This window comes from Nelumbo nucifera, chromosome 1 (genome assembly GCF_055504915.1).
Source record: "Nelumbo nucifera cultivar China Antique chromosome 1, China Antique-T2T, whole genome shotgun sequence".
In the NCBI taxonomy this organism is placed as follows: Eukaryota; Viridiplantae; Streptophyta; class Magnoliopsida; order Proteales; family Nelumbonaceae; genus Nelumbo; species Nelumbo nucifera.
In genome coordinates, this window is record NC_142649.1 from 6,822,043 (window position 1) to 6,848,751 (window position 26,709).

At 40.5% G+C, this 26,709-nt stretch overlaps 1 protein-coding gene across 3 annotated transcripts in view; it reads right to left on the minus strand.

Moving 5' to 3' along the window:
- Positions 1–26,709, minus strand: part of ATNTH1 (DNA glycosylase superfamily protein) — an 82,237-nt gene that overhangs the window by 45,686 nt on the left and 9,842 nt on the right. For 2 of the 3 annotated variants that reach the window (XM_088896327.1, XM_088896326.1), the window contains exons 4-8: positions 19,341–19,465; positions 7,712–7,778; positions 7,192–7,283; positions 6,889–7,026; positions 6,709–6,813 (exon numbers count right to left, since the gene is read on the minus strand). In XM_088896327.1, coding sequence (XP_088752453.1) covers positions 6,709–6,813; positions 6,889–7,026; positions 7,192–7,283; positions 7,712–7,778; positions 19,341–19,465 — 527 coding nt within the window. The remainder of the gene's footprint in view (positions 1–6,708; positions 6,814–6,888; positions 7,027–7,191; positions 7,284–7,711; positions 7,779–19,340; positions 19,466–26,709) is intronic. The other variant, XM_010244444.2, reaches the window with a different exon arrangement.

Below are 26,709 nucleotides of genomic sequence, written 5' to 3' on the forward strand. Positions count from 1 at the left end.
TTCTTCATTGTAAATCAAGTAATCTTGTAATACATCTGTAAATTTCTTCCACCCTTCACTTCCTTTTCCTTCTGGAATGCAGGTTGTCTGCTTTCTGCCCTCCCCAAAGACCTCCATGACTGCCACAAACCACTCTTTCCCATACATTTTAGTTCTGTGTAGTTCTTCCTTAAAACCCCAAATTGACTCCTCCACCTGCTCTGTTTCACCGAGTATATTGCTCCATCCATAAATCCTTTCAGCCATAATGCTGCTTCTCCAAGGAGGAAAATTGTCACTTTCTTCTCCTCCCTAATCGTCAGTGATCCCTGTCCATTGCTATTGCACTCTTTGAACATAAATTTATTTGCTTCATACTCCAACTCTCTTCTCCACTTCTTGGCCAGCAGAAAGACCGCCACTTCACCCTTTGTTTCCCTTCTCCATAACAAACTTGGCTTTGTTGAGTTGCTAGTTCTCATACCAATAGATGGCTGGTAGGAATGCAATTCATTCTGTTGTCAGTTGTTTATGTATTCAGATTTAGTACCATAAGGGTACTGTTGTAATTTCTCCTCTGTTTATATTGTTCGACTGTACTAGTATAAATAATAAAATCATTCTTTCGCCCCCTAAGTTCTGGAGGGCTTTCAGTCACTCGACTCATCTCTCTTCTCTCTTCTCCTCTCCTCTCTTCACTTGCTCTTGCTCAACATGGTATCAGAGCAAGTCGTCCAGGCCTGAAGGGGGGTGTCAAGCTAACTACTGTTGCATCCAGTGCTGTCTCCAATCGAACTCCTGATCTGGTGAAGTCAGTTCGACCCAGAAGTTACAGAGTCTTTTTGTCTTCCAGCCCAGAAATTGCTCCTTCTGTCTGCTCGACTGTAGAGAGACTATTGTTTGCAGTTCGTAGAGGGTGTTCTGTCTTCAGAAATTCCCCATCTTCTGTTCGGCTGCCTATTGTTTGAGGATTCGCAGAAGGAGCTCTGGTTTACAGTCAAGGAGTTCTGGTTTACCATAAGGGAGACTATCATCTGAAACTAAAAGAGGTACTATCATCCTTGTCTGTTCGGATGCCTATTGTTTGCTGAACTGTTTGATGACTATTCGGCTACCCTACTGTTGTCTGTTCGACTGATGAACTGATGAACTGTTAAGCAACTGTATTCCTTAACACAGTAACTGTATTCAAACTTTTTTGTTGTTGGTATTGTGGACTGTTGATGGTCTGTTTTAGCCGACTAATTGTCTGCTCAACATCAATCTTATTAAGCCCTACTAAGTAGGTCATTCAGACCTGTTCTTGTACTGCAACAGCAGTGTGCAGACTTGTTTCAGTGAAACCGTAGGTCAGAAGGACCTGTTTCAGTACTGCAACAGCAGTGTTCAGTTTGTTATTTGTTCTCAGTGAAGCTGTAGGTCAGAAGGACCTGTTCTTGTACTGCAACAGCAGTGCTCTTTCTTTTGTTCTCAGTGAAACCGGTGGTCAGAAGGACCTATCTCTGAAATAGTCTTGTACGGCTGTGCCTTTTTTGGTTGCTGTTTCAACTTTTTTATTCAGATATCATGGGCAGTGAAGAATCAGCCACATCTAGAGTTTCCTCAATGCTGAATGGAATGGGTGGGGGTGACCTATCCTTTCCCATGGCTGTTGTCCCTCTTGATGGTTTAAATTACCTGGAGTGGTCAAGAGGGATCAAATTATACATCACTACAAGGGGGAAGATAGGCTATATTAATGGGAGGATAAAAGAACCATCCTCCGGGAGTGCTGAATATGATAGATGGAATCAAGAGAACAATATTGTTATGTCCTGGCTCTTGGTGTCCATGCAACCTCAAATCAGGAAGAATTTCATGTGGGCTGAAACAGCGAATGAAATCTGGGAACAAGCAAAGTCTACATATTCAAAATTGCGACACTATGCCAAAATTTATCAACTGCAGGCAGCATCTTCTACTTGTAGACAGGGGGAGAGGTGTTTATCGGTCTATTACTCTGACTTAACATCTGTTTGGAAGGAGTTGGATCACTACCAGAGTGTCGATTGGAAATGTGATGAGGATGCTAAGAAGTACAAACAGCTTGTCTCCCAGCAAAGGGTGTTTGCATTCTTACATGGTCTGAATCCTATGTATGAATCTATCAGGGTTCAGATTCTCAGCTCTAAGGATCTCCCTTCTATTCAAAAAGTCTATGCTCTTGTACAATCTGAAGAAAGCAGGAGAAATTTGATGAACAACCCTGGTGGGGATGTTGTTGTGTTAGTTGCAAAAGGAGGTGTATCTACTGGTGTGGGATCTTCTTCTCGGAAAGGAGATCTCCAGAAAAAAACAGAAGATAAGGAAAAATTGTGGTGCACTCATTGCTAGAAACCCCGACACACCAAAGATACCTGTTGGGATCTTCATGGGAAACCAAAATGGGCTCAAGATCTGACTAAGAAGCAAGGTTCAGAGGTGAATAAGAAGTACAGACAGCAAAGTACAAAGAAACATCACATGACCAACATGGCTACTCGAGAGAATCAGCCCCCCATTTCTACTGTGACACAGACACATCTCACTGGACCTGATCCGAGGGAGGACATTATGAATTCCTTCCGTGACCATTTAGAGCTCTATAGTAGAGCAATTCGTCAGATGGATACTCCTCCCTCAACCTCATTTGCATCTACCTCAAGTAACCCTGCCACTGCTTTCCATGTTGCTTCTCACACCCCTGACTCTCCATGGATCATTGATTCTGGAGCATCAAAACATATGACTGGTACGTCATCTTACTTTCAAACCTATCACCCTCTTTCTGGAAGAGACAAGGTGAGACTAGCCGATGGATCATACTCTTCCATACCTGGTCAAGGAACTCTCTCTCTTCCTCTTGGCCTTACCCTTTCTGATGTTCTTCATGTTCCAAATTTTCCCATTAATTTGTTCTCTGTTATTAGTGTTACTAATTCCTTGAATTGCTCAGTGACCTTTTTCCCTTCTCATTGTGTGATTCAGGATCTGGCCTCGGGGAGGACGATTGGTAGGGGTCGTATGACTGATGAACTTTACATGCTGGAGAATAAGGCTGGTCTTCATGTTACAGAGTCTATGAGTCAGTCCTGTAAGAAAAAAGTCTATTTATGGCATTGTCGTCTTGGTCATTTGTCTTTTGAGTCTTTGAAAGTTGTATTCCCGAAACTGTTTAAGTCAATGTCTGTTTCTGATTTTTCTTGTCAAACGTGTCAGTTGAGTAAGCATTGTAGAACTCATTTTCTTCAAAGAAATAGTAAATTTGAATCTCCGTTTCACATTGTTCATTCTGATGTGTGGGGCCCTGTTACTTTACCATCTGAGAGTAGCTACAAGTATTTCATTACCCTCATTGATGATTATTCTAGATATACTTGGGTATACCCGATGCGAACCAGAGAAGAAGTACCAAAAATCATTCAAGATTTTCAGCGGATGGTCTTCACTCAATTGCAAACTGAAATCCAAATTTTCCAATCAAACAATGCAAAAGAATTTTTTCATAGTGACCTCACGGAATTTTTTGCTTCGCATGGTTCCCTTCACCGTAGCTCTTGTGCCCGCACACCACAACAAAATGGTGTGGCCGAACGGAAGAACCGACATCTCCTTGAAGTGGCTCGAGGTTTACTACTTCATATGAATGTTCCCAAACGGTTTTGGCTTGAAGCTATTCTTTGTTCCACTTACCTTATAAACCGTATGCCCTCTCGTCGGTTAGAGTACAAAGCCCCACATCAACTTCTCTTTCCTAAGGCTCCCCTTCTTTCTATTCCTCCTCGTGTCTTTGGTTGCCGGTGTTTTGTCCAAAATCTGTCTCCCACCCGTGGGAAATTGGATTCTCATGCTATCCCTTGCATATTTCTTGGTTACTCCTTCACTCAAAAGGGATACCGTTGTTTTGATCCTGTTTCTCGTAAATTCTATGTGTCCATGGATGTTTCTTTCTTTGAAGATGAGCCTTTCTATCCTGTTTCTCCTCAAGGGGAGTGTAGGCATGAGGAGAAACTAGTTCAGCTTCCCTCTCTCCCTAACCCTCCACCTTTTCGTGTTTTTTCTCGTCGTCGCAAAGGCCAACCAAATTCAAGAGCTGCAGAGAATCCAGAAGTTGTACCTCCAGTGCCACTAGACTCCTCGGGGGAGGATCATACTCACTCAGGTATTTTGGCTCCCAAAGATGTCCTTGAATCTATTGAAAATGATTCCTCTACTACTAATGATCTTGACCGTCCTATTGCTCATAGGAAGGGTGTTAGATTGTGCACCACTAAACATCCCATTTCCAACTTTGTCTCCTATGAGAACATTTCATCCTCATTCCATGCCTTCCTTACCTCTATTGACAGTGTCCCTATCCCTAAAAATGTGGTAGAAGCTCTTTCAGTTCCTAAATGGACAAATGCCATGAGGGAATAAATTAATGCCCTTCACAAAAATGGCACATGGGAACTTGTTGATCTTCCTAAGGGAAAGGTTTCAGTTGGATGTAAATGGGTGTTCACAGTCAAGCATAAGGCTGATGGAACAGTGGAAAGGTATAAAGCTCGCTTAGTGGCAAAGGGATTTACTCAAGTGTATGGAGTTGATTATGCAGAAACTTTTGCCCCCGTTGCCAAGATGAATTCCATTAGAGTCCTTTTCTCTCTTGCGGCTAATCTGGATTGGGTTTTACACCAGCTGGACATCAAGAATGCATTCTTGAATGGTGACCTTGAAGAGGAAGTGTACATGATTCAACCTCCTGGTTTTCTAGCCCAAGGCAATGAACAGAAAGTGTGCAAGTTGAAGAAGTCCTTATACGGGCTGAAACAATCACCAAGAGCTTGGTTCAGCAGATTCCATGTGGCAGTTCAGCAGAAAGGATATAGGCAATGTCAATCAGATCACACCCTGTTTGTGAAAAAAGGAGAAGGTAAAATTGTTGCTCTAATTGTATATGTGGATGACATAATTGTTACTGGTGATTGGGAGGATGAAATTCAGAAATTGAAACTTTTTCTTGCCACTCAGTTTGAAGTGAAGGATCTAGGACCTGCCAGACACTTCCTTGTAATTGAAGTTGCCCGATCAAAGAAGAGTATCTTCATTTCTCAAAGGAAATACGTCCTAGATTTACTTCAAGACACTGGAAAGATGGGGGTGAAGCCAGTTGACTCTCCCATTGACCCCAACCATAAATTAGATGACAACTGTGGTGAATCACTCAAGGATGTGAAACAGTTTCAGAGACTTGTAGGGAGATTGTTATACCTTTCTATGACTCGCCCAGACATTGCATATGTTGTTGGTGTCCTCAGTCAGTTCATGCATGCTCCTAGGTCTTCTCATCTTGAAGCAGCAGAGAGAATCCTCCGATATCTAAAGAAGTATCCGAGTACTGGTTTGTTGTTTCAAAAGCATGGACATTTGAAAGTTGAAGTTTATACAGATGCAGATTGGGCTGAATCCCAAAGTGACAAAAAGTCTACTAGTGGCTACTGCACCTTTATAGGAGGGAACCTTGTTACATGGAGGAGTAAAAAGCAAAATGTGGTAGCTAGATCCAGTGCTGAAGCTGAATATCGTGCTATGGCCCACGGGGTTGCTGAAGGCATGTGGATAAAGAATTTGTTGGGGGAGTTGGGTTTCCCAGTGACCAAACCTATAACTCTATTTTGTGATAACAAAGCAGCTATAAGCATTGCTGCCAATCCGGTGTTACATGATAGAACAAAGCACATCGAAGTTGACAAGCATTTTATCAGAGAGAAAGTTATCACAGGCGAAGTGTGTACCCCCTATGTCACTTCTGAGAACCAACTTGCAAACATCATTACAAAGGGTTTAAACCTTTCCAGACATCATGATCTTTGTGACAAGTTGGGCATGATTGATATCTATGCTCCAACTTGAGGGGGAGTGTTTTCAGTTGTTTATGTATTCAGATTTAGTACCATAAGGGTACTGTTGTAATTTCTCCTCTGTTTATATTGTTCGATTGTACTAGTATAAATAATAAAATCATTCTTTCGCCCCCTAAGTTCTGGAGGGCTTTCAGTCACTCGACTCATCTCTCTTCTCTCTTCTCCTCTCCTCTCTTCACTTGCTCTTGCTCAACACATTTGATTGAGTGAATTATGTTTTGCATGTTTCTTAAAATTTTCACACCAACACCAACAATGAGAAATTTCATCCATGTCATCACCACATCAGTCAAGGTGTTGAGACTTTGCTCCCTATAGAAAATAAAAATATCAAATTCACATTTCTATAAACACCACCTAACACAAATTTTCATGTGGTTTATGACCGTCTTAACTCAAAATGTCTCCAACGGTCCAACCAAACAGAAAATTGACCATAAACTCAATCTGATGTGGCAGTTTTTACCACACAGCCCCTTAGTTGACCCAAAAGGTGTACTGCCAACCTCAGACATGCTGAGAATGGAGATTCACAAAAGAACCTACCAGACCATCTTTGCTATAATATGATCCAATTAAGAAAACCTGATTTCAGCACCCCACTTAGATAGCTGGATAACTTAAGGCAAAAAATCCTGAGAAAAGGTAAATTGAAGAAAATCGCTCTTTATGTGATTGGATCAGATATTGAGCATGCATCTTAAGTATGATCCATCAAATATCCATTTCTATAGTTGTTGACATTAAGTTGGACTTTCATTTATGCACCTTAGAGGTACTCCTTAGAAGAATTGCAGTAACATACCTGCCTGGTGCCTGGCCGTGACACCCAGCCTAGTCGATTACAAATTCGATGTACATGAGTGTCTACACATATGCCTTGTACATTGTTCCATCCAACATTCATAACCTACACCATAACATATAAATAAATAAATAAATCCATGAAATTGTTTCTTCTGAAAGTAAAGTTATTTGATCCTACCAAGTGAGCCATCTTGGGGCCAATTCCTGGAAGTAATAGTAACTCCTCCAGTGAACTAGGGATGTCTCCTCCATACTTTGTTAGACAAATATTTGCAATCTTCTTTAAGTTACAAGCCTTTCTCGAGTAGAATCCAACCTAATTAAATTAAGTTATTGCAGAATCCCACTTAGTGACACAAAATAAAATAGATCAAATTAGATTGAGTCACCCTTTAAATCTGTATTTGAGAGCTTATGTTGAGTAAAGTCAACTAGGCAACTTTCTAGTGATTCCCAAATGAGTGGCCTAAGAGAAACATACTGGGTAAATCAAACTCCTAATTTTTGCCTCATCAACATTATCAATGGAATCAGCAGCAAGTAGACCATTTTGAAGAAGCCGCTGGATTGCTCCTGCACCTCTAAAAGAATTTAGTGAAGTGAAGAAAGTAACAGAATGGAGTCAATAAATTGCCTGAGTATAGTAGATGCAGTTACCAACTATATAAGCATCACAAATGCAAGACCTAGGACTATAGTTTATCAAGCCCAAAAAGGAAAAATACTATGATGAAATTCAACATGATTAGACAGTGGAGTATCTTATCCATCAGGTTCCTCTGGGTGTCTACTAGAAAGCAATAATCTGGTAAAATTTGTGCAGAGCAAACTGCATAATGCTGCAACTAGCCCCTCAGAAATGCACCATGTGTCCTGATATCCAATCATGGACAGAAAATGCATACATAGGTTGTTTGCACTCACTGAAAAATTTTTCCCTGGGCCTATAGGTTAGCGTATAGTTGCAAATCCTCAGGAAATAGATAATCATTAGAACTTGCCATGAGTAACTTCATCCTTGGTTTGACTTGAAAGAAGTGATGACACCAGAATTGCAAATCTTCTTTCCTGATATAAAAGAAAAAGAAGAAAATCCTTTTAGAAAAGAAGAAGAAAAAAAAACATGTTTTATATTAACATTTGAGTCACACAGGTGGGGTGCAGACTCCACTAAACATCTACTAGTGCTTGGTAGATAGTGGAGAACCAACCTTGCTCTCAACAACAATAGTTTAGTAATATCTTATTCCATTTGTTGCTCTAGTGAATGCCATTACTTGAGGTCATATGGTTATAGATATTCTCAGAAACTACAGAGTGAAAAAAAAAAAAGATGCAACCAGGATACAGGTGTTGACATCAGAAACTAACACAAAGTCACAACCAAAAACTGAAAAAATTTTAAGCGGGAAATTCCTACAGTTATAGATTTGAGATGATATCACACAACTTGGTTGAATGATGACCTCATGACCCAATTCTCACAAACTCAAGTCTCTTCTACCTCTCCTTATTTTCTGCTTTTCCTTTACATTTGAGATGATATCACAACTTGGCATCAGAGCAAGGTTCTGTGAATCTGATAACTACCCTAGATTTCAGTAGAGCACGAATTTAAGAAGATTTCTGACCCACAAAAGATTGATGAAGATATAATATTTTTCTACTACTTTTCTGAAAAAAAAAAGGAAAAAACCAAGATTTTCATGTCTGTCCCACCTTTTCTAGCGCTGCCAAGACCTCTAACATTTCAGCTTATTATTTTCATTTTAAACTTTCATGGCAAGCCCTACTCCCCTTCTGCCTTTCTCCTCTCCAACTGAATTCCTTGTCCCCATTTACATCAAACTTCAACCTCTCCACCTCACTCAATTTCTTCATCTTTCTTTTACCTTCCCCACCAATTTTCCTTACATAGACCTTTGCTTATTTGAGTGTGCTTACCTGAACCCCCGTACTTGCAGCCAACTCCGGCAGTGCTTGACTCCCATTTTTCCCCTTTTCACCAACCTAAGAGAGAACCCTGACCAGCCCAATCCTCCACTATATGAATGCTCTCTTCTATTCCTCCATATCCTCCACTCCCTTCCCCTTCAGTTCTTCAAAAACAGTCATAATTAGCTGCCACAATCTCTCCCCCTTCCTAGTTATTCCTTTGATCCAACTGTTCTCTACAACAGCTTCCATTCCCACATTTAGCCTTTACTAAATAAACAGTGACATCAGGTGACTGGGATGCTGGATCCATCTCTGCAACAGCAGAAAGAAGTCAATGAGTATTGAGTACCCAAAACCGAAATCACATTTGTACCTGACTATAGAGGGGTTTGGAGATTTGCAGACAACAGAACAATTTGGTTAATGCACTCATCCAATCCCCGTTCAGAACTTTGATGTAAATCACTTAAGGATGTAGGTTGCTGAGTGGGAGGTCCTAAAGGAAACGTAATGGTTTAAAATGCCCCTAAATAAGGGTGCAACTTGGGCGGGACTAACCCGAGCCCAAACCTACCCAGCCTGCAACTTTACATGAGCTGGGCCTGGATCCAAAAGTTCAGGCTTTTAAATTTTTCAGGCTGGGCTCGGGCCTAGCCCTTAGGAAGCCTGAACCCGGCCCAACCTTATCCCAACCCAAGCCTAGACCAATTAAATACATTTATATGTGCATATTTTTAATAAACTATACATATATGAATACATGCATACATATACACACATGTATATCGATTTTTAGTGTGGGCTAATTGACCAACACGAGCCCCACATGGGCCTGAGCCCAACCCGAGTACATCAAATTTTAGTGTGGACTGGGCTTGGGTTTGACCTTGAACTCAGGCTTTAGGCCCAATTCTTAGGGTTGGGCCTGAGTTGAGCCAAAACCTGACCCAGCCCTCCCATTGAAAGGTAGGTTGATCTCGCTCGTCTCAAAGAGGAAGATGATAGACCTGGATTTTAGTCTAAGGGCTTTCAAAACTCAGCCAAGGTCACATGAGTTTTTAAGTTATCATGTCCCAAGTTAATAGGGCCATGGATCGAATTACTTATCAGAATCCATCTTCCTACTGTCACTAATCCTTCATCTGTTTTCATTACCAGTGCATAGATTTCATCCCCAAACCCTACCAGCTCAAGGATAGCCTTATCACATTTGAAAGGTATTATCACCATTGGACCATTAAACTGGATCTGTTTCTTAATCTCATCACCCACAACACTCCAATTTTTTACCAGTTGTTTTCCAAGAGGACCATCTGTGCTGCCAATCACCTTTTGGCCTCAGAATTGTGATCTTTGAATCCTCTATCCTGCTGGTCAACATGATATTCAGCTCATCTACCTCCCGGTAGGTCTCACTTGTCTTATCCTGGTTTCCCTCCTGTTTCTTGGCACCCTCATCAATGTTTCCCATTCTAGTTTTCTCAAGATTCCCTTAACATTCATAGGATTTCCTTTTCGAGTGGTAACAAAAACATCTCATTGATTAAAATTTATAAAACTATATAATTATGAAGAAACCCCAGTACATAGAAATCCCAAAGAGGTAAAAACATCAACTACCACCCCACCCAATTACAATTCAGCCCAGAAAAGCCGATTTCTATTTACCCCTTGCTTGGCTAACATATCAGCCATGCCATTTGCCACCCTACTAACCAACTGGATCTTAATTTGCATAGTTCCAGTCAAGTACTTGAACTTCTTCAACAGTTTTTTTATCAGAAATGGTAACTTTCATTAAAGATAAATTAAAATTAAAACTGAAATACAGGAGTCAACCCTTATTAGAAGAGGTTGATCTAATAAACACCAACCATTACAGCACTGCCCAGTAAAGTCTCTCCCTTACAGTCCCTTATTTAGCTAAAGCATCAGAAAAACCATTTGTTGACCTCCTTACCCACTTGAAACAAACACCCACCTCCCTTGTTATGCTAAGTATTTCCCTTATCAGCTGTCTATATTGCCAAATTCCCAGCTTTCATGATTGCATCCACCCAATTACCAACTTGGAGTCCCCCTCTATCTCAATCTGCTGTAGCCCCAATCGTTTGACCAGTTTTACCCCTTGATATAGTGCCAAGATTTCCGCTCTTAAGGAATCTCCAACTCCAACTGGACCTGAATATAATGCCAATATCTTACCTTCATTATCTCTGAAAACACCCCCTATACCAAATGGGCCCAGATTATCCATAGAGCTTCCATCGAAGTTCAGTTTTACCCTCTGTTGTGTAGGTGGGGACCAAACTTCCTGTACCACAGCTTTGGAAGAAGTTGTAGTTGCCATAGTACTCCAGTTTCTATAAATGTCTTCAGCTGAGAAATCCTTAAAAAGATCACAAGATTACAACCAATGGATAACCTTAGTGGTTATTCCTTCCACAACCTCTTCTTTGGATCTACAACTATCTTTGAAGATCCTATTGTTCCTTTCCTCCCACACTGACCACAATACAGCAGCTCTAGTGGCTCTTCACATAACCCTTCCACGAACCTTTGGTTGCCAGTAGAAAGATGGACCAAAGAGGTTCACCACACTCGAGGGGGAGTCCACCTGCAGCCAAAGAGAGAAGAGAACTAGGACCAAATAAAGAACACAAAGGGACATGAGGTTAGTAAGTGTGAAATTGTCTTACTAGAACCCAAGCAGAGACTACAAACATGGGGGGAGAGGCACATATTAGGCCTCTTTTTCTGCAATAAATCCAAGGTATTGATTTTTTTGGAGCACCACTTCCCAACAAAAGGCCTGAATTTTTGGAGGTACATGGCTACACCACACTTCCTTTGAAGCAAAGTTTCCTGCAAGGTTAAAAGTCTGGAGAAAATTGTTATAGAAAGAAGAGCAATTGAAAAAACCAAAAGGGCAAGGTTTCCAAATTCTGCTATCCCCACTAGACTGATCTAGAAAATCTTCTCAAGCCCAAATCCCAAGAATTATCAATAAACACTGAAGAGATCACTTTCCTTTTGTTTTTAGACAATGAATAAACAGAAGGGAATCTATCCCTAAGGGAGTTTTCACCAACCCAAACATCTTCCCGAAACAAGAGTTTATTCCCTACGCAGACATCATATTTGAAATAAGGGAGCATCAAAGGAAAAATACCTTGAATAGCTTTCCAGGGAGAATACCGAGAAGCCCCAGGGTTGAGTCCTGCATCCCGGCCATTATCTACCAATCCATGAATACTAACAATCACTCTTGACCAAAGCTTGTCCTATTCCAACGGTAGCCTCCAAATCCATTTCCTCAGCAGAGCCGTATTTCTTAGCCTTATATTCCCTAACCCAAGGGTTCCATCATCTCTACTCCTAGAAACCACCTCCCACTTCACTAAGTGATCCCTCTTAGTGTCCCCTGGTTCCACAAGAAGTCCCTCATTATCTTCTCTAATTGGTTTGCTACTTCCATAGATACTCTAAAGGTAGACAGCAAATAAACTGGCAAATTGGCCAAAGTTGACTTAATTAAGGTCATCCTACCCCCTAAAGAGATGTAATTCCTCTTCCAATTTGCTAACCTCTTGGAAATCTTTCAATCACAAGGTACCAGAAGCTCTCTACCGCTGGGTTCCCTCCCAATGGTAGCCCCAAATATTGTAATGGTCACTCCCCCACTTCACACCCCAAAATCCTAGCTAAGAAATCCACCTCCTCTCCCCCTAAATTGAGTCCTTCCACACAACTTTTTCCCCAGTTCACTTTAAGATTGGACTTCCTTTCAAATTGAAGCACTAGTCTCTTTAAGTTCCATAATTCCCCTTCCTCCCCATCACAAACAAAAGGATGTCATTTGCAAATTCTAAATGCGTGACCACCACCTCCTCCCTCCCAATCCTCCAACCTCTTATCAAATTATTAGCATCAGCCCTTGAAACCATGGCACTTAGAACATCAGCTACTAGGGTAAAAAGGAATGGGGACAGCGGATCTCCTTGCCTAATACCCCTTTTGTAGGGGAGAAATCCCTCGCTATACCATTCACCAGTATTGAGAAATGACATGAAGATATGCATCCCTTAACCCACCTGCACCATCTCTCCCCAAACCCTCTACACTTGAGAACCTCTAGTAAAAAGTCCCAGTCCACCATGTCATATGCCTTCTCAAGATCCAATTTGCAAACCAGCCCCTTTTCCTTTCTCCTCCTCTTCACCTCAACACATTCATTGGCAATAAGTATTTGATCTACAATTTGTCTTCCTTCAACAAAGACTCCTTGATACGGTGAGATTAGAGATGGGAGGATCTTTTTTAATTGTAGAACTAGGACCTTAGAGATGACCTCATACATGCTTCCCACTAGGCTTATAGGTCTGAAATCCTTTGGATGAGTAGTTGATCAAGACTACAATCAGTCTTGAATTCGAAAGTAAAAGAAAAGAATTTCAGAAGAAGAAAAGAAGAAGAGAGGGAGAAAAGCAGAAACACACGAAGGGTTTTTTAGAAAAGAGAGAGAGGGTCGAAAAATTCAGATTTGTCGGCCCACACTTAATATTTATATGTTGACTAATTGTAAAAGGGCTGAATTGCCCTTATTGCTTACATGGCAAATAAACTAATAATAAAGCTGGAATAACAAGCTGTAACAACAAACTGAAATAACTACCAACTAACACTAACATAACAAACAAAAAATATATGTTGTGTTGCCATACGAACACAGTGGGGACCACAGCAGTGGGATCCACATCAGTGTTCTCTACACTCCCCCTCAAGTTGGGAATAGATATTTGTCATTCCCAACTTGCATAGGTCTGCCTCTAACTTCTTCCTTGGAACAGCCTTGGTGAGAAGATCTGCGAGCTGCATGCTGGAGGTGATATACGGGAGACATACTTCTTGAGACACATCCCTTTCTCTGACAAAATGTCGATCGACTTCGATATGCTTAATTCTGTCATGTTGTACCGAATTATGAGCTATATTAATAGCAGCCTGATTATCACAATACAGCATTAAGGGCTTCACATAATCAATACCCAACTTTTCAAATAATGACTTCAGCCATAGGATTTCAGCCACACCATTAGCCATAGATCTATATTCAGCTTCAGCACTAGAACGAGAAACAACACTTTGTTTCTTACTCCTCCAAGAGACAAGGTTACCTCCTACAAAGGCACAATATCTAGAGGTAGACCTTCTGCCATCAGCACTCCCAGCCCAATCAACATCTGTATAGACCTCTATCTTCATGTGATCATTATTCTTGAATAATATACCTCTACTTGGACATCTCTTCAAGTATCCTAATATCCTCTCAACTGTAAGGAGATGAGTAGTTCTAGGAGAGTGCATGTATTGACTGACAATGCTGACTGCATAACTGATGTCTGGTCGTGTGAGACAAAGATAGAGGAGTTTTCCAACCAACCGTTGGAACATAACTTTGTCTTCAAGAGGCTCTCCACCCTCTGCACTGATCTTGTGATTCTGTTCAATGGGTGTATCTGCAGGCTTAACACCCAACTTTCTAGTTTCTGCTAATAGATCTAGAACATACTTCCTTTGAGAAATAAAGATTCTGTGTTTAGATCTAGCAACCTCAATACCCAAGAAGTATCGTAGCTCTCCCAGATCTTTCACTTCAAACTCTTGATGAAGGAGTTGATGATGACTGAGATGATTGAGCTGAACTCCCAACTTCCTTTTCCAACTGTGTTAGGGCAGCCCGAACAGCAGCTAAGGTGTCTAGAGGCGTGCCTTTTGTGCCTGATGAGGATGCAGAATCGGTATTAACAGCCATATGGGCATTACCCCTTTTGTTCCTCAGTTTTGCTGGGACTAAATGAGGGTGCAGCTTCCAACATGTGTCTTTAATATGCTTAGGTTTCTTGCAATGTTCACACACTAGATCCCGCTTATCTTCCTTCTTCATATCCCTTTCTGTATCACCCCCAGACTTAGGTTTAACTGCTGCCAAGGCTGGTGGGAAGGGCTAATGCTACATCATAACCTTTCTCCTAGTCTCTTCACTATGCACCAATGAGTAGGCTTGAGATGAGGTCACACTGTCCCTGGTTAGTATTTGTTGTCTCACAATATCATAATCAGAATTTAGACCAGCTAGGAATTCAAAAACCCTATTAGTCTCAACCTGCTTTTTATGAGTTTGTGCATCCTTCTGACTTTCCCACTCAAGTGTTTCTAGGTGGTCAATTTCATGCCACAAAGATTTCAAAGTAGAAAAGTAAACGGATACTGGTTTCTCTCCTTGCTTAAGGTTATTAACCTCACACTTCAATTCATAGGCCCTAGCAACATTAAGGGGTTGGGAGTAGGTCTCTTTCATGACATCCCATATTTCCTTGGCTGTTTTTGCCCACAAAAGGTTTCGGTTGATATGTGGCTGCATAGAGTTGCACAGCCATGTCATAACCAAATAGTTCTTCTGAACCCATTTGGTATACATTTGGTCCTCCTTAGATGGTTCTTTCACATCTCCCAATAGGTAGCTAAGTTTTCCTCTACCCCCAATGGCCATCATGGCCGATTGGGCCCATTCTAAGTAGTTGGATCCATCAAACCTCACAGTTGTAATCTAAAATGCATTCTCAGACATATTACCAGAATTGCTAGTCCCAAAAGCACCTTCCCCCTGATTCTTGAACTCCATTCTTGGTTAAGAATTAGCAATAAAAACTTTTGAAGCTGTTGTAATAGAAAACAGCACCTAAACAACTGATAACAGCCAGCCTAGGTCTTCCACAAACAAGGGAAAAACAGAATTCTGTATGAACCCAGTTCAGATCTGATCTGAAACCAATGACAGTTCTGAATTTTAGGGTTTTCTCTCAAAACCCTAAAAAGAAAAAAAGGTTTTACAGCCGCTCTCAGAATAGACCAAGATGGTTCTTTCAAGGTTATTCTCAAGCAAAAAAAAACTTACTTTATGAAAGAAGATCTCTAGCCGCCACCTTCTGTCTGATGCAGAAACCTAATCTTGGGGATCCGAAACCCTTTTTAATTCTTCCTGACTACTGGAACTCTCCCAGCCTTCTACAATCTTCTTAGTAGTAGCCGCACACTACCAGTAGCCTCCAAGAATCAGTCGATCCTCCTTCTTAGTCTTCCAGCCCTAAGCAACTCTCATGTGGTTGGCTGGATAAGACTCACATGAGAAACCCTAATCCTTGCTCTGATACCAAGTAGTTGATCAAGACTACAATCAGTCTTGAATTCGAAAGTAAAAGAAAAGAATTTCAGAAGAAGAAAAGAATAAGAAGAGAAGGAGAAGAGCAGAAACACACGAAGGGTTTTTTAGAAAAGAGAGAGAGGGTCGAAAAATTCAGATCTGCCGACCCACTCTTAATATTTATATGTTGACTAATTGTAAAAGGGCTGAATTGCCCTTATTGCTTACATGGCAAATAAACTAATAATAAAGCTGGAATAACAAGCTGTAACAACAAACTGAAATAACTACCAACTAACACTGACATAACAAACAAAAAATATATGTTGTGCTGCCATACGAACACAGTGAGGACCACAGCAGTGGGGTCCACATCAGTGTTCTCTATAGGATGGAAAGTGTCCTTCTTCTTAGGAATCAAGGCAATAAAAGTTGCATTTGCTCCCGAATCCTTTTTCCAAAGATTCCAGTAAGACACTATCTTCCACCCTCCACTGTCCACTCCAAGTCCTTAGGTCTCCCTGGGCTGTCATACACTAATATGAAGTGATTAATCAAATTCTTCAACAGATTACTGTGGACCCAATTAGCATTTTCAACAATTGTCAAGCAGCCAATTATCACTTTTGAATCACTCAATCACCTTCTATGATTAAGTTGGAAACACCCGTTTCCACAGCTTTCTGCACTCCAAATACAGCCGCTGTCAACTCAGCTATTATTGAGAGTCCCCAACACCAATTGGACCCAAGTCTAAAACCACTACATTACCCTCCTCATTTCAAAACGCCCCCAAAACCAGATGGCCTCAGATTTTCAACACTGCTACCATCAAAATTCAGCTTCTACAAACCCATGGCTCTGCCCACTTGTTTCAAAAGTAAGTATGTAAAACAATGTGGATGCAAAACTAACATACGTAAGAATAAGATAGGAAACAAGTGAAGGCGGAGGTGTCAAATAAATTTCTTCCAAGCAGTTATTCTTCTTCTGTAGAAATATCTTAGATGGAAAGAAAAAACAGAATCGACTCCCAAAAGGTGGCATCTATAGTAAAAAATGTTTTATTAGATACAAGATCTTTAACATGATAGAATGATACCCTTTTTAAGTAGAAGCATAACCAATAATGACACACCATATGGCCCAAGTATCAAGTTCAGAATGACCTGGACCAATAACATGTTAAAGGAACACAATAAAATACTTTGGAGGAAGAGAAAAGCAGGATATTCAAGATACAAAAAGTTGATATGGAATCTGAAATTTAATAAAACAAAAGGGCATCCAGCTAATAAAATAAGATGCAGAAAGAACTACCTTTGAAAAACAGTTTTGAAACATGCACACTAATGAGGAAGGCTCGAGAAAACTCTAACAAATGTATATTCTTATGCTCAACAACACCATTCTACTGTTAGATAAAGATACAGGAGATTTAATGAATGACGCCATAGTAAAATAAGAGGTCAATGAAAAATTAACATACTCCCTCCTAAAACGCTTAATATTTGTATCAAATCGGGTAAAAACCATTTGATGAAAATTCTTAACAATGGTAGGGATTTCATTATAGCTTCTAATAAGATAAACTAATGTACATCTAGAATATCATTCAGAAAAGCACCAAAGTAAAGAAGTCCAATCAAGAATTTGATTCTCAAGGGGCCCACATATCAGTATGCACAAGTTGAAAAATAAATACACTTTTACCATTAGTTGGAGAATATGTGTTTATACAATGTCATACAATTGACAAACTTCATATAATGAAGACAACTAAATTGACTCAAACCATGAAGTGAACAATAACCACAACAATTAAAAAAACAAATGACTCAAGCATCTATGTCATATGATAATATGCTCTTTATTACTTCAACAAGAGATAGACTAACCCAATTTAAGAACACATCAAAAGATGTAAACCTAGGGTATGTTCGTTTGCTCTGAAGTCTGACATCTGAAAGTGCAATAATTACATTAAGAGGTATATTGGTATTGATGAACTTTTCTTTCCTATGAACTCTGAATGCAGAGAATGTTGTTCTGAATTCTGAAAATGATCAAATATCCATATTGATCCCATATATGAGAGTTTTTGTTTGTCTTTTTGGGGGTATCATTGGAAAACAAAAAGTTGTATGATTACGCTTTAAGAGATAAGAGATAAAAGGAAACGAACAACCATTTTTCTCTTAAATTTAAAAGATTCCTCTTAAGAGATAAGAGTTAAGAGGAAACGAACAGGCCCCTAGTAGTTTCCTAGCCAGGAGAATCCAAGAAATAGAGATAACATGCCTTATGACCACATCCAATCACTCTCTGTGCCTAGGTCCTCAAACACAATGAGAAGGTGAAAAAATTACTGCTATAATGCCCAGATACAGATACAAGAAACAGGGATACAGCTTCCCATTTCCTAAAATCCTGGACACAAATACTGGTACTGGAATCCCATGTAATATAATGATAGCATGCATTTATATCTAGTTTATGAAGCTAAATGCCATTAACATGTGCAGATATTTTTATGGCATAATTTGTTAAAACATACCATTTTACATAAGTTTAATGCTATTTGCATCTAGTATCCATGCAGCATCTAGTATCATATCCAATAAGTATAGGGTTTAATACTTGTTACATATGATACTGCTAGGCATGCACAGGTATCTAGGTATCTAATATTTGATGGATGCTTGCATCAAATTTCTGGCTGTAAAGATATCTGAGGTGCTTTGAACGTAAAGGAACAACTGATCATGTATTCTCTGGCCCAACTAGACAAAGAAACTCGACAAGAGAAGAATCTTTTGCTTTATTACATTTTACAGCATAAATGTTTGATGGATGTAATATTTGATGGATGCTTGCATCAAATTTCTGGCTGTAAAGATATCTGAGGTGCTTTGAACGTAAAGGAACAACTGATCATGTATTCTCTGGCCCAACTAGACAAAGAAACTCAACAAGAGAAGAATCTTTTGCTTTATTACATTTTACAGCATAAATGTTTAGATTGGATGGATGCAGTCATATGTGCAAATGATGTGCATCTTTTCATGTGGATCTTGAGCCTCCAGGTTAAACATCTTGTTTCCTTTGATTTAGGCAGCAAAATTCATAGCTGGTTCCATGGCTAGAATGAGTAAATAAGGAATCATTTTTCATGGTGAATATAATTTCTAGTATTGATTCTATATGTGTTGACCCTATTTGTAATTTGGATCTCTTGATTTGAAACATATGGACTATTTTAATAGTATTTATGGTTTCTATAGAAGTACCCATAAGTCCATGTTTTTCCATCTTGCTGCATCAGACAATTGGAATGAATCACTCTGACTCCAATGTCTGTGTGCACGCAAAATTGCATTTAGAAAATGACCTTGAGGGTCAATCAGACAGACATTGATCTTATACCATTTGGAATTCCGGTGGCAGAAAGCACCTATAATTCAAGAAAATTATAGAATTAAGTTTACCTTAGGGGGTAAAACACTGCCAGCTTTCTCACATCCCATAGAGTCTACTGGAGCATCCTCAGAAGACCTCATTTTTCTGATACCTTCAAGAACTTCCCCCCAATTATCAGGTGATTCCACTTGGTCTGATAAACAAAAAAATTAAGATTTAAAATTGCAGGTTAGATTGATAATTTTTTTGTGTATACAAAGTTAAACTAGCAAAAGAAAAAAAAGTCCTTATATAAGGAATTCTTGGGTCAATGCCTCATTGGAAAACAACTCCCCTGCTGGTGGCTTTATATATGGGAAACATGCATGAAGATGAAGAGTAGAAGACAGCATTTAGAAAGCTAACCATGTAATTGACGAAATTTGATATCCAATCAAAGATTGCAACTATTCAACATTGATCCTTTCAGAACTGTCACACCTTTATGATGATCCAAAAGAATGATTTTAATAGGACAATTTGCCTCATCATGTTAAAACTTGGTCTTTGGTTTTATAACATGTTGAGTACTAAAGGGCTTTATCTTGGAATTGATTGGGTCATCCTGTTGAAGGGGCTTGAAAAGTTGAAAGGCTTAATTCTTTGTTGGTTTCTATTGACACTGTTTGTTACAGATGATCTTTCGAAGGTCATCTGAAGCCATTTTCATATTTTCTCAGAATTTCTTCTGCTAAAAGATAAGTAAAAATCATGAAAATATAGATCTGCATGCTCCTAGAGTAAGGTATTTGTAATCATTCATGGAGAGTGGGAGACGAGAGAGAGAGAAGAAAAGGGAGATACGATTGAGAAGGGAAAAAGATACTGCTGGCTGCCGCCAGTTCTCTATTTATAATAACTTAATAAAAAGAATAGAAATTATAAGTATGCCCCTGGCGGCACACCCTAGAACCAAACTAACAAGGAAAAAAAAGGACAAGTAACTAACTGACAGTATCTTAAGAAGACAGCCTACTAACAGCAAATATAAAGTAGCAATTAAATAAACCTTACAACACTCCCCCTCAAGTTGGGCTGAATATGTCTATCATGCCCAGCTTGTCACATAATTCATTATGTCGCGAGTATGGAAGCCCCTTTGTGAGGAAATCAGCAAGTTGTTCCTTGAAGTTGACATAAGGGATGCAAATTTTCCTTTTTTCCAATTTTTCCCTTATGAAGTGTTTGTCCACCTCAATGTGCTTGGTCCTCTCATGTAGGACAGGGTTGCTGGCGATGTTTATTGCAGCCTTATTGTCACAGTAAAGAGACATAGGACTATGAACAACAACTCCAAGCTCCCCTAGAAGATTCTTTAGCCAAAGGACTTCAGCCACCCCATGTGCCATAGCTCTATATTCAGCTTCAGCGCTTGACCTTGCTACCATACTTTGTTTCTTTCTCTTCCAGGTTACTAGATTTCCTCCCACAAATGTGCAATACCCACTTGTGGACTTTCTGTCATCCACAGCTCCTGCCCAATCAGCATCTATAAAGACTTCCACCTTTAGGTGATTGTGTTTACTAAATAGTAGACCTGTTCTGGGATATTTCTTCAAGTATCTAAGAACTCTCTCTATTGCCTCCATGTGTGGTTTCTTAGGAGAGTGCATGAACTGGCTTAGGACCCCAACGGAATAGGCAATGTCTGGACGGGTCATGGACAAATAAATCAGCTTTCCCACTAACCTTTGGAACTGTTTCACATCTTTCAGAGGTTCACCAACACAGTCACCTAACTTGTGGTCAACATCCATGGGAGTATCTGCCGGCCTTGCACCTAATTTGCCTGTATCCTGTAATAGATCAAGGGTGTATTTCCTTTGAGAGATAAATATACCATTTTCTGAGCGGGCAACTTCAATCCCAAGGAAATACTTCAGGGGACCTGGATCTTTCACTTCAAATTTAGATGCAAGGAATTGTTTCAATTTTTGTATCTCTGAGCTCCAACTTCCTGTAATGATGATATCGTCCACATACACTACCAATACAGCAACCTGTTCTTGACATCTCTTCACAAAAAGTGTTTGATCAGACTGACATTGTTTGAAGCCCATCTGTTGAACCGCCATGTGAAACTTACTGAACTAGGCTCTAGGAGACTATTTTAAGCCATAAAGAGATTTTCGCAGCTTGCACACCTTATTTTCACTTCCCTTGGCACAAAATCCAGGGGGTTGAACCATGTATACTTCCTCCTCTAAGTCACCATTCAGAAAAGCATTCTTTATGTCCAGTTGATGCAATTCCCAGTCAAGATTAACAGCTAAGGACAGGAGAACCCTAATTGAGTTCATCTTAGCTACTGAAGGAAAAGTCTCATCATAGTCAACCCTGTATACTTGTGTGTACCCTTTGGCTTAACCTTGCTTTGTACCTTTCAACTGTTCCGTCTGCCTTGTGCTTAACCGTGAACACCCATTTACACCCCACAGGGTCTTTCCCCTTTGGAAGATCCACTAATTCCCAAGTTTGATTTTTGTGAAGAGCATTAATTTCCTCCATGGCATCTGTCCATTCAGGGCATTTTAAGGCTTCTGCAACATTTCTGGAACAGGGATGCAATCAACTGCAGATAGGAAGGCTCGATATGAGGGGGAAATGTGATCATAGGAGACAAAATAGGTAATGGGGTGATTGGTAGTGCATGACCTGACTCCCTTTCGTTGAGCAATAGGAATGTCAAGGTCATCCACAGTAGGAGTAGGGTTAGGGAGTGAACTTACCTCCTAGGAGTCTAATGGTGTCGATTGCTCAGTGTTTGGCTGCTCCACATCTCTATCACATCGCTGATCTCTACGACATGTACATTGGAAGACACGGAAGGAAGCAAGGTTCGGAATAGAAGGAAGAGATACCTGAACCTGCTTCTCCTCTTCCACACTACTACTCTCTCCCTGAAGAGAAGCAGGGAAGAATGGCTCAGACTCAAAGAATGACACATCCATAAACACAAAAAACTTACGACTAACGGGATCAAAGCACTGATACCCTTTTTGAGAGGAGGGATACCCCAGAAAGACACAAGGAATGGACCGAGCGTCTAACTTACCTCGAGATGGAGACAAATCATGGACAAAGGCACGACAACCAAAGACCCTCATGGGAATGGAAAATAAAGGAGACTAAAGGTACAATAACTGATGAGGGGCCATGTAGTTCAGCACTTTGGAGGACATGCGATTAATGACATAAGCAGCTGCAAGTATAGCATCCACCCAAAAACTTTTTGGAACATTCATATGTAGCATCATCCAGCAAGCTACCTCAAGGAGGTGTCTATTTTTTCTTTCTGCAACACCATTTTGTTGTGGTGTTCTGGCGCATGAGCTCCTATGAATAGATCCGTGGGAGACAAAGAACTCATTGAGCTCCCCATGGAAGTATTCTTTTGCATTGTCGGATTGGAAGATCTGTATTTCAACATGGAACTGTGTAAATACCATCCTCTATAAGTCTTTCACAATCTTTGGAACTTCGTCTCTACTACGCATAGGAATTACCCATGTATAGCGAGAGTAATCATCGATCAATGTGATAAAGTACTTATATCCGCCCTCGGAGATTACATTGGTAGACCCACATACATCAAAATACACAACATGAAACGGAACATTTGATCTTTTATTACTTGAGTGAAAAGTTGTTCTACATTGTTTGCTCAACTGACACGTTTGACACTGGAACTATGCCACAAAAAAATTTGACTCTTATTTGACTGACTATGTGACTCTGAGGATGACACCGAGAGATCAGCTTTGTTGTCGAGAATGTAGAGACCATCCACTAGGCTCCCTCTACCAATCGTCCTCCCAGTAGTTAGGTCCTGAAAAACACATGAGTCAGCAAAAAAGGTTACACTACAGTTTAAAGAGCTTGTAATGCTACTAATTGAAAGCAAATTTATAGGAAGTTAAGGGACATGCAATACACAATTCAAGTTAAGGCCATGGGGAAGAGATATTGATCCTTGGCCTGCAATGGAGGAAAAAGAACCATCTGCAAGTCTCACTCTATCCCTTCCTGACAAAAGGCTATAAGTCTAAAACGAGTTCGGCTTACCGGTCATGTGGTTGGAGGCCCCTGAGTCAATGATCCAAGGGGAATCCGTGGGAGTGACATGGAATGCAAAAGTGATATTACCTGAAGTAGATGCAAATGAAGTAAAGGGAGTACCAGTGACTGAGCTGTCCATTTGTCGCAAAGCCCTACCATAAGATTCCAGGTGCTCTCTGAAGGAATTCATTATATCTTCCTTGGGGTCAGACTTATTAGGGTGGTCTCGAGTACTACCGGCAACCTAAGTATCTTGGGTTGCCACATGTGCTGCATTCTGTGTTGTGTTCATCTTCTTCTGACCTTGACTTTTACCCTGTTCTTGATTCTTCACTACCCACTTGGGTTTCCCGTGGATGTCCCAACAAGTGTCACATGTATGCCGTGAACGCCGACAGTGGGTACAGAACAACTTATCTTTATCATCAGTCTTCTTAGTGTCACTTTTCTTCCCTGTGGAGTTATTATTCATTGCAGCTAAAGCAACTTGTTGCTCCCCCTCAGCTGTAACCATCACACTCCGCCTGCTTTCTTCCGATTGAACAAGGGAGTATACCTCGTGAACCGTCGGCAACTCTTTGCTTCCTAGGATCTGAACCCTCCACGGTTCATATGTAGGGTTCAGTCCCAACAAGAAGGCAAACACACGTTGTTGAGAGACCAGCTTCCTGTAGGCCTTAGCATCATCATCATGTTTCCACTCTATAGTCTGATAATGATCCAATTCTTTCCATATGAAGACAAACTACTGTTTCCCTGTTTACAGGTTGAAGATTCAGCTTCTAACTGGTAAACCTTGGCATAATGCCTTTGCTCAGAATAGGTAGTTTTGGCCTGTTCCCAGATCTCACTAGCGGTCTTTGCCCACATAAAGTTCTTCTTCACATCAGGTTCCATGGCTACGAGGAGCCAAGACATCACCATACTGTTTTCTTGGTCCCACCTATCATGTTCAGCTATCTCACCCTTGGGTTCTTTCACCCTTCCATTAATGTAACCAGCTTTACCCCTTGCCGTTACATAGAGTTTTACACTTTTAGCCCACTCCAGGTAGTTCAAGCCATTTAAAGGGGTAATTGCCATGGGAAAAATCATGTTTTCACCTCCCATACCAGTTGTGTTGCGGGTTGGTGTAACCCCAAATGAGGTTGATTCATAATTCGCCATAGGATACTGCTGAAAAACAGTCCAAACACCACACAACTACACAGCAGCCACAAACAGAATATCAACCCTCAAGGAATTTACTTCTAGGATGTGAGGAAGAGAACAAGACACTGCTGAAATCAACTCTGAGATGGTTCAGTCATTAAACCAGCCCGGTAATCAGTTCAACACAACCAAGGCAAACATTACTATCAGTCCGACTGCAGCTCATACAGTCTAACAATCCAACATCCAAACAAATATATATAACCAATGAATAAGCCTTTCATACCATTGGCCCAAGGAAGACAAAAACAAGAACACACCTGTCCAGCACCTGTACGAAGGTGCCAACCTGAAATCGACTTCACAGCATCGAACAGAGAAGGAAGGGAGTCTCTATCAGCATTGCCCTTCTCCGACTAGGGTTTCCTTGGTATTACGACCAAGGAAAAAACACAGGAAGTGCCGCAAGAAATCTGCTAGGGTTTCCGCCAATAACCTACTAGGGTTTCTCTGTCTTCCACGTCCAAGAATTTAAAGAAGGAAACCATACCATGTAATCATTCATGGAGAGTGGGAGACGAGAGAGAGAGAGAGAGAGAGAGAGAAAGAGAAGAAAAGGGAGATACAATTGAGAAGGGAAAAAGATATTGCTGGCTGCCGCCAGTTCTCTATTTATATTAACTTAATAAAAAAAATAGAAATTACAAGTGTGCCCCTGGCGGCACACCCTAGAACCAAACTAATAAGGAAAAAAAATGACAAGTAACTAACTGACAGTATCTTAAGAAGTCGGCCTACTACCAGCAACTATAAAGTAACAATTAAATAAACCTTACAACAGTATTAAAGTGCCCCCTCATAGGCTTTTTTGAGTAATAATAAATCAGTGTCCATCCCCCCCCACCAAGATAAAGTTTGGGGTTTAGAGCAGCAAGTGAAGAAGTTTTTGCTCAAGCAGCAGACTCAAAGACGAAAGTAAAGATCGGGGCTAAGACTTTGTAGCAGAGGAAATGATGGTGAAGGGCTTTTCAACAGTTAAAATAAGGGAAAATGGGAAAGATAGGAGTTACCATGTTGAAAGAAATCTAGTTTGGAAGAGATCACTGGAAGCAAAAGATAGGAGTTGCCATGCTGAAAGAAGGAAAAATAGGAAAGGATGTACCTAACATTGAGTGGAATTTTCGAGGGTCCCAGGATTGGTCCGAAGAAGCTTAGATATAGGGGATTCAAGGATCATAGGTCCTGACCAATGAAATGAGCTGAAATTAAATCTTGACTTGATCAAGGGGTGAACCAAGGTATTTCGAGGTGAAATTTGATAAGCAAGGGGTTTTAGGGTATCTGGAGTCTTCTGGTGGTGTCTGAATGGTTAAGTGGGGTTTTTGGGTGGGAAATTTGCAGTTTAAGGGATTGCGGAGTCCAATTTTGGGTGCTGACATGGAGGACAAAGGAGTTAGTAGTGGAGGACACGTGGAGGAGGAGAAGGTGGGGAAAGAGGAAGATTAAAGGACGAGTGAAGAATCAATGGGAGATGAGAAGTCACAAATGGCGGAGGGAGTTAGAAGGAAGTCTATTTCGAGTGGGGTCCACAAAAGGGGAGGAGGCTCTAAAAAAAACTAGAACTAATTTTCATTCTAATGGATTGGGGGTAACAAGAGGCAGGGGTACATTTGGTAAAAAACTAACTAAAGGGGGTAATCCGAAAGAGTGGGAGAAGGGGATATCGAAAAAATAAAAGGAAGATTGGGTCTGGGTGATTGCTAGGTATGAGAAAGGCAAGAAAACCCTGAAGTTTCCATTTGAGGCTTAAGGCAGGAAGAGAAATTTTCCATTTGAGGCTTAAGGGAGAGATGAGGTGGGGACTGTTACAGGAGTAGAAGAGAGGAAGGGGTGAGGTGAGAAGGGGTGTAGAACAAGAAAGCAATGAAACCATTCAAAATGAGGAAGTTGAAATCAGAAAACTAGTGGAGAGGGAGGTGATAGTGGGCAAATCCCTGGGTTTGTTCTTTTGGGGAGGAGAAGAATTTGTAAGGACTGCTTTCAAGCAGTTTGAGAAAAATAGGAGGAGGAGAAAAACAAAAGAAAGGAAAGAATAGAGAAGGATAGAGGTTGGGACGAGGAGGAATTGTTGGATGAAGAACAGTGAAGGGTTGAAATTCTACACTTCTCAAAGAAATAGGAAGGGGG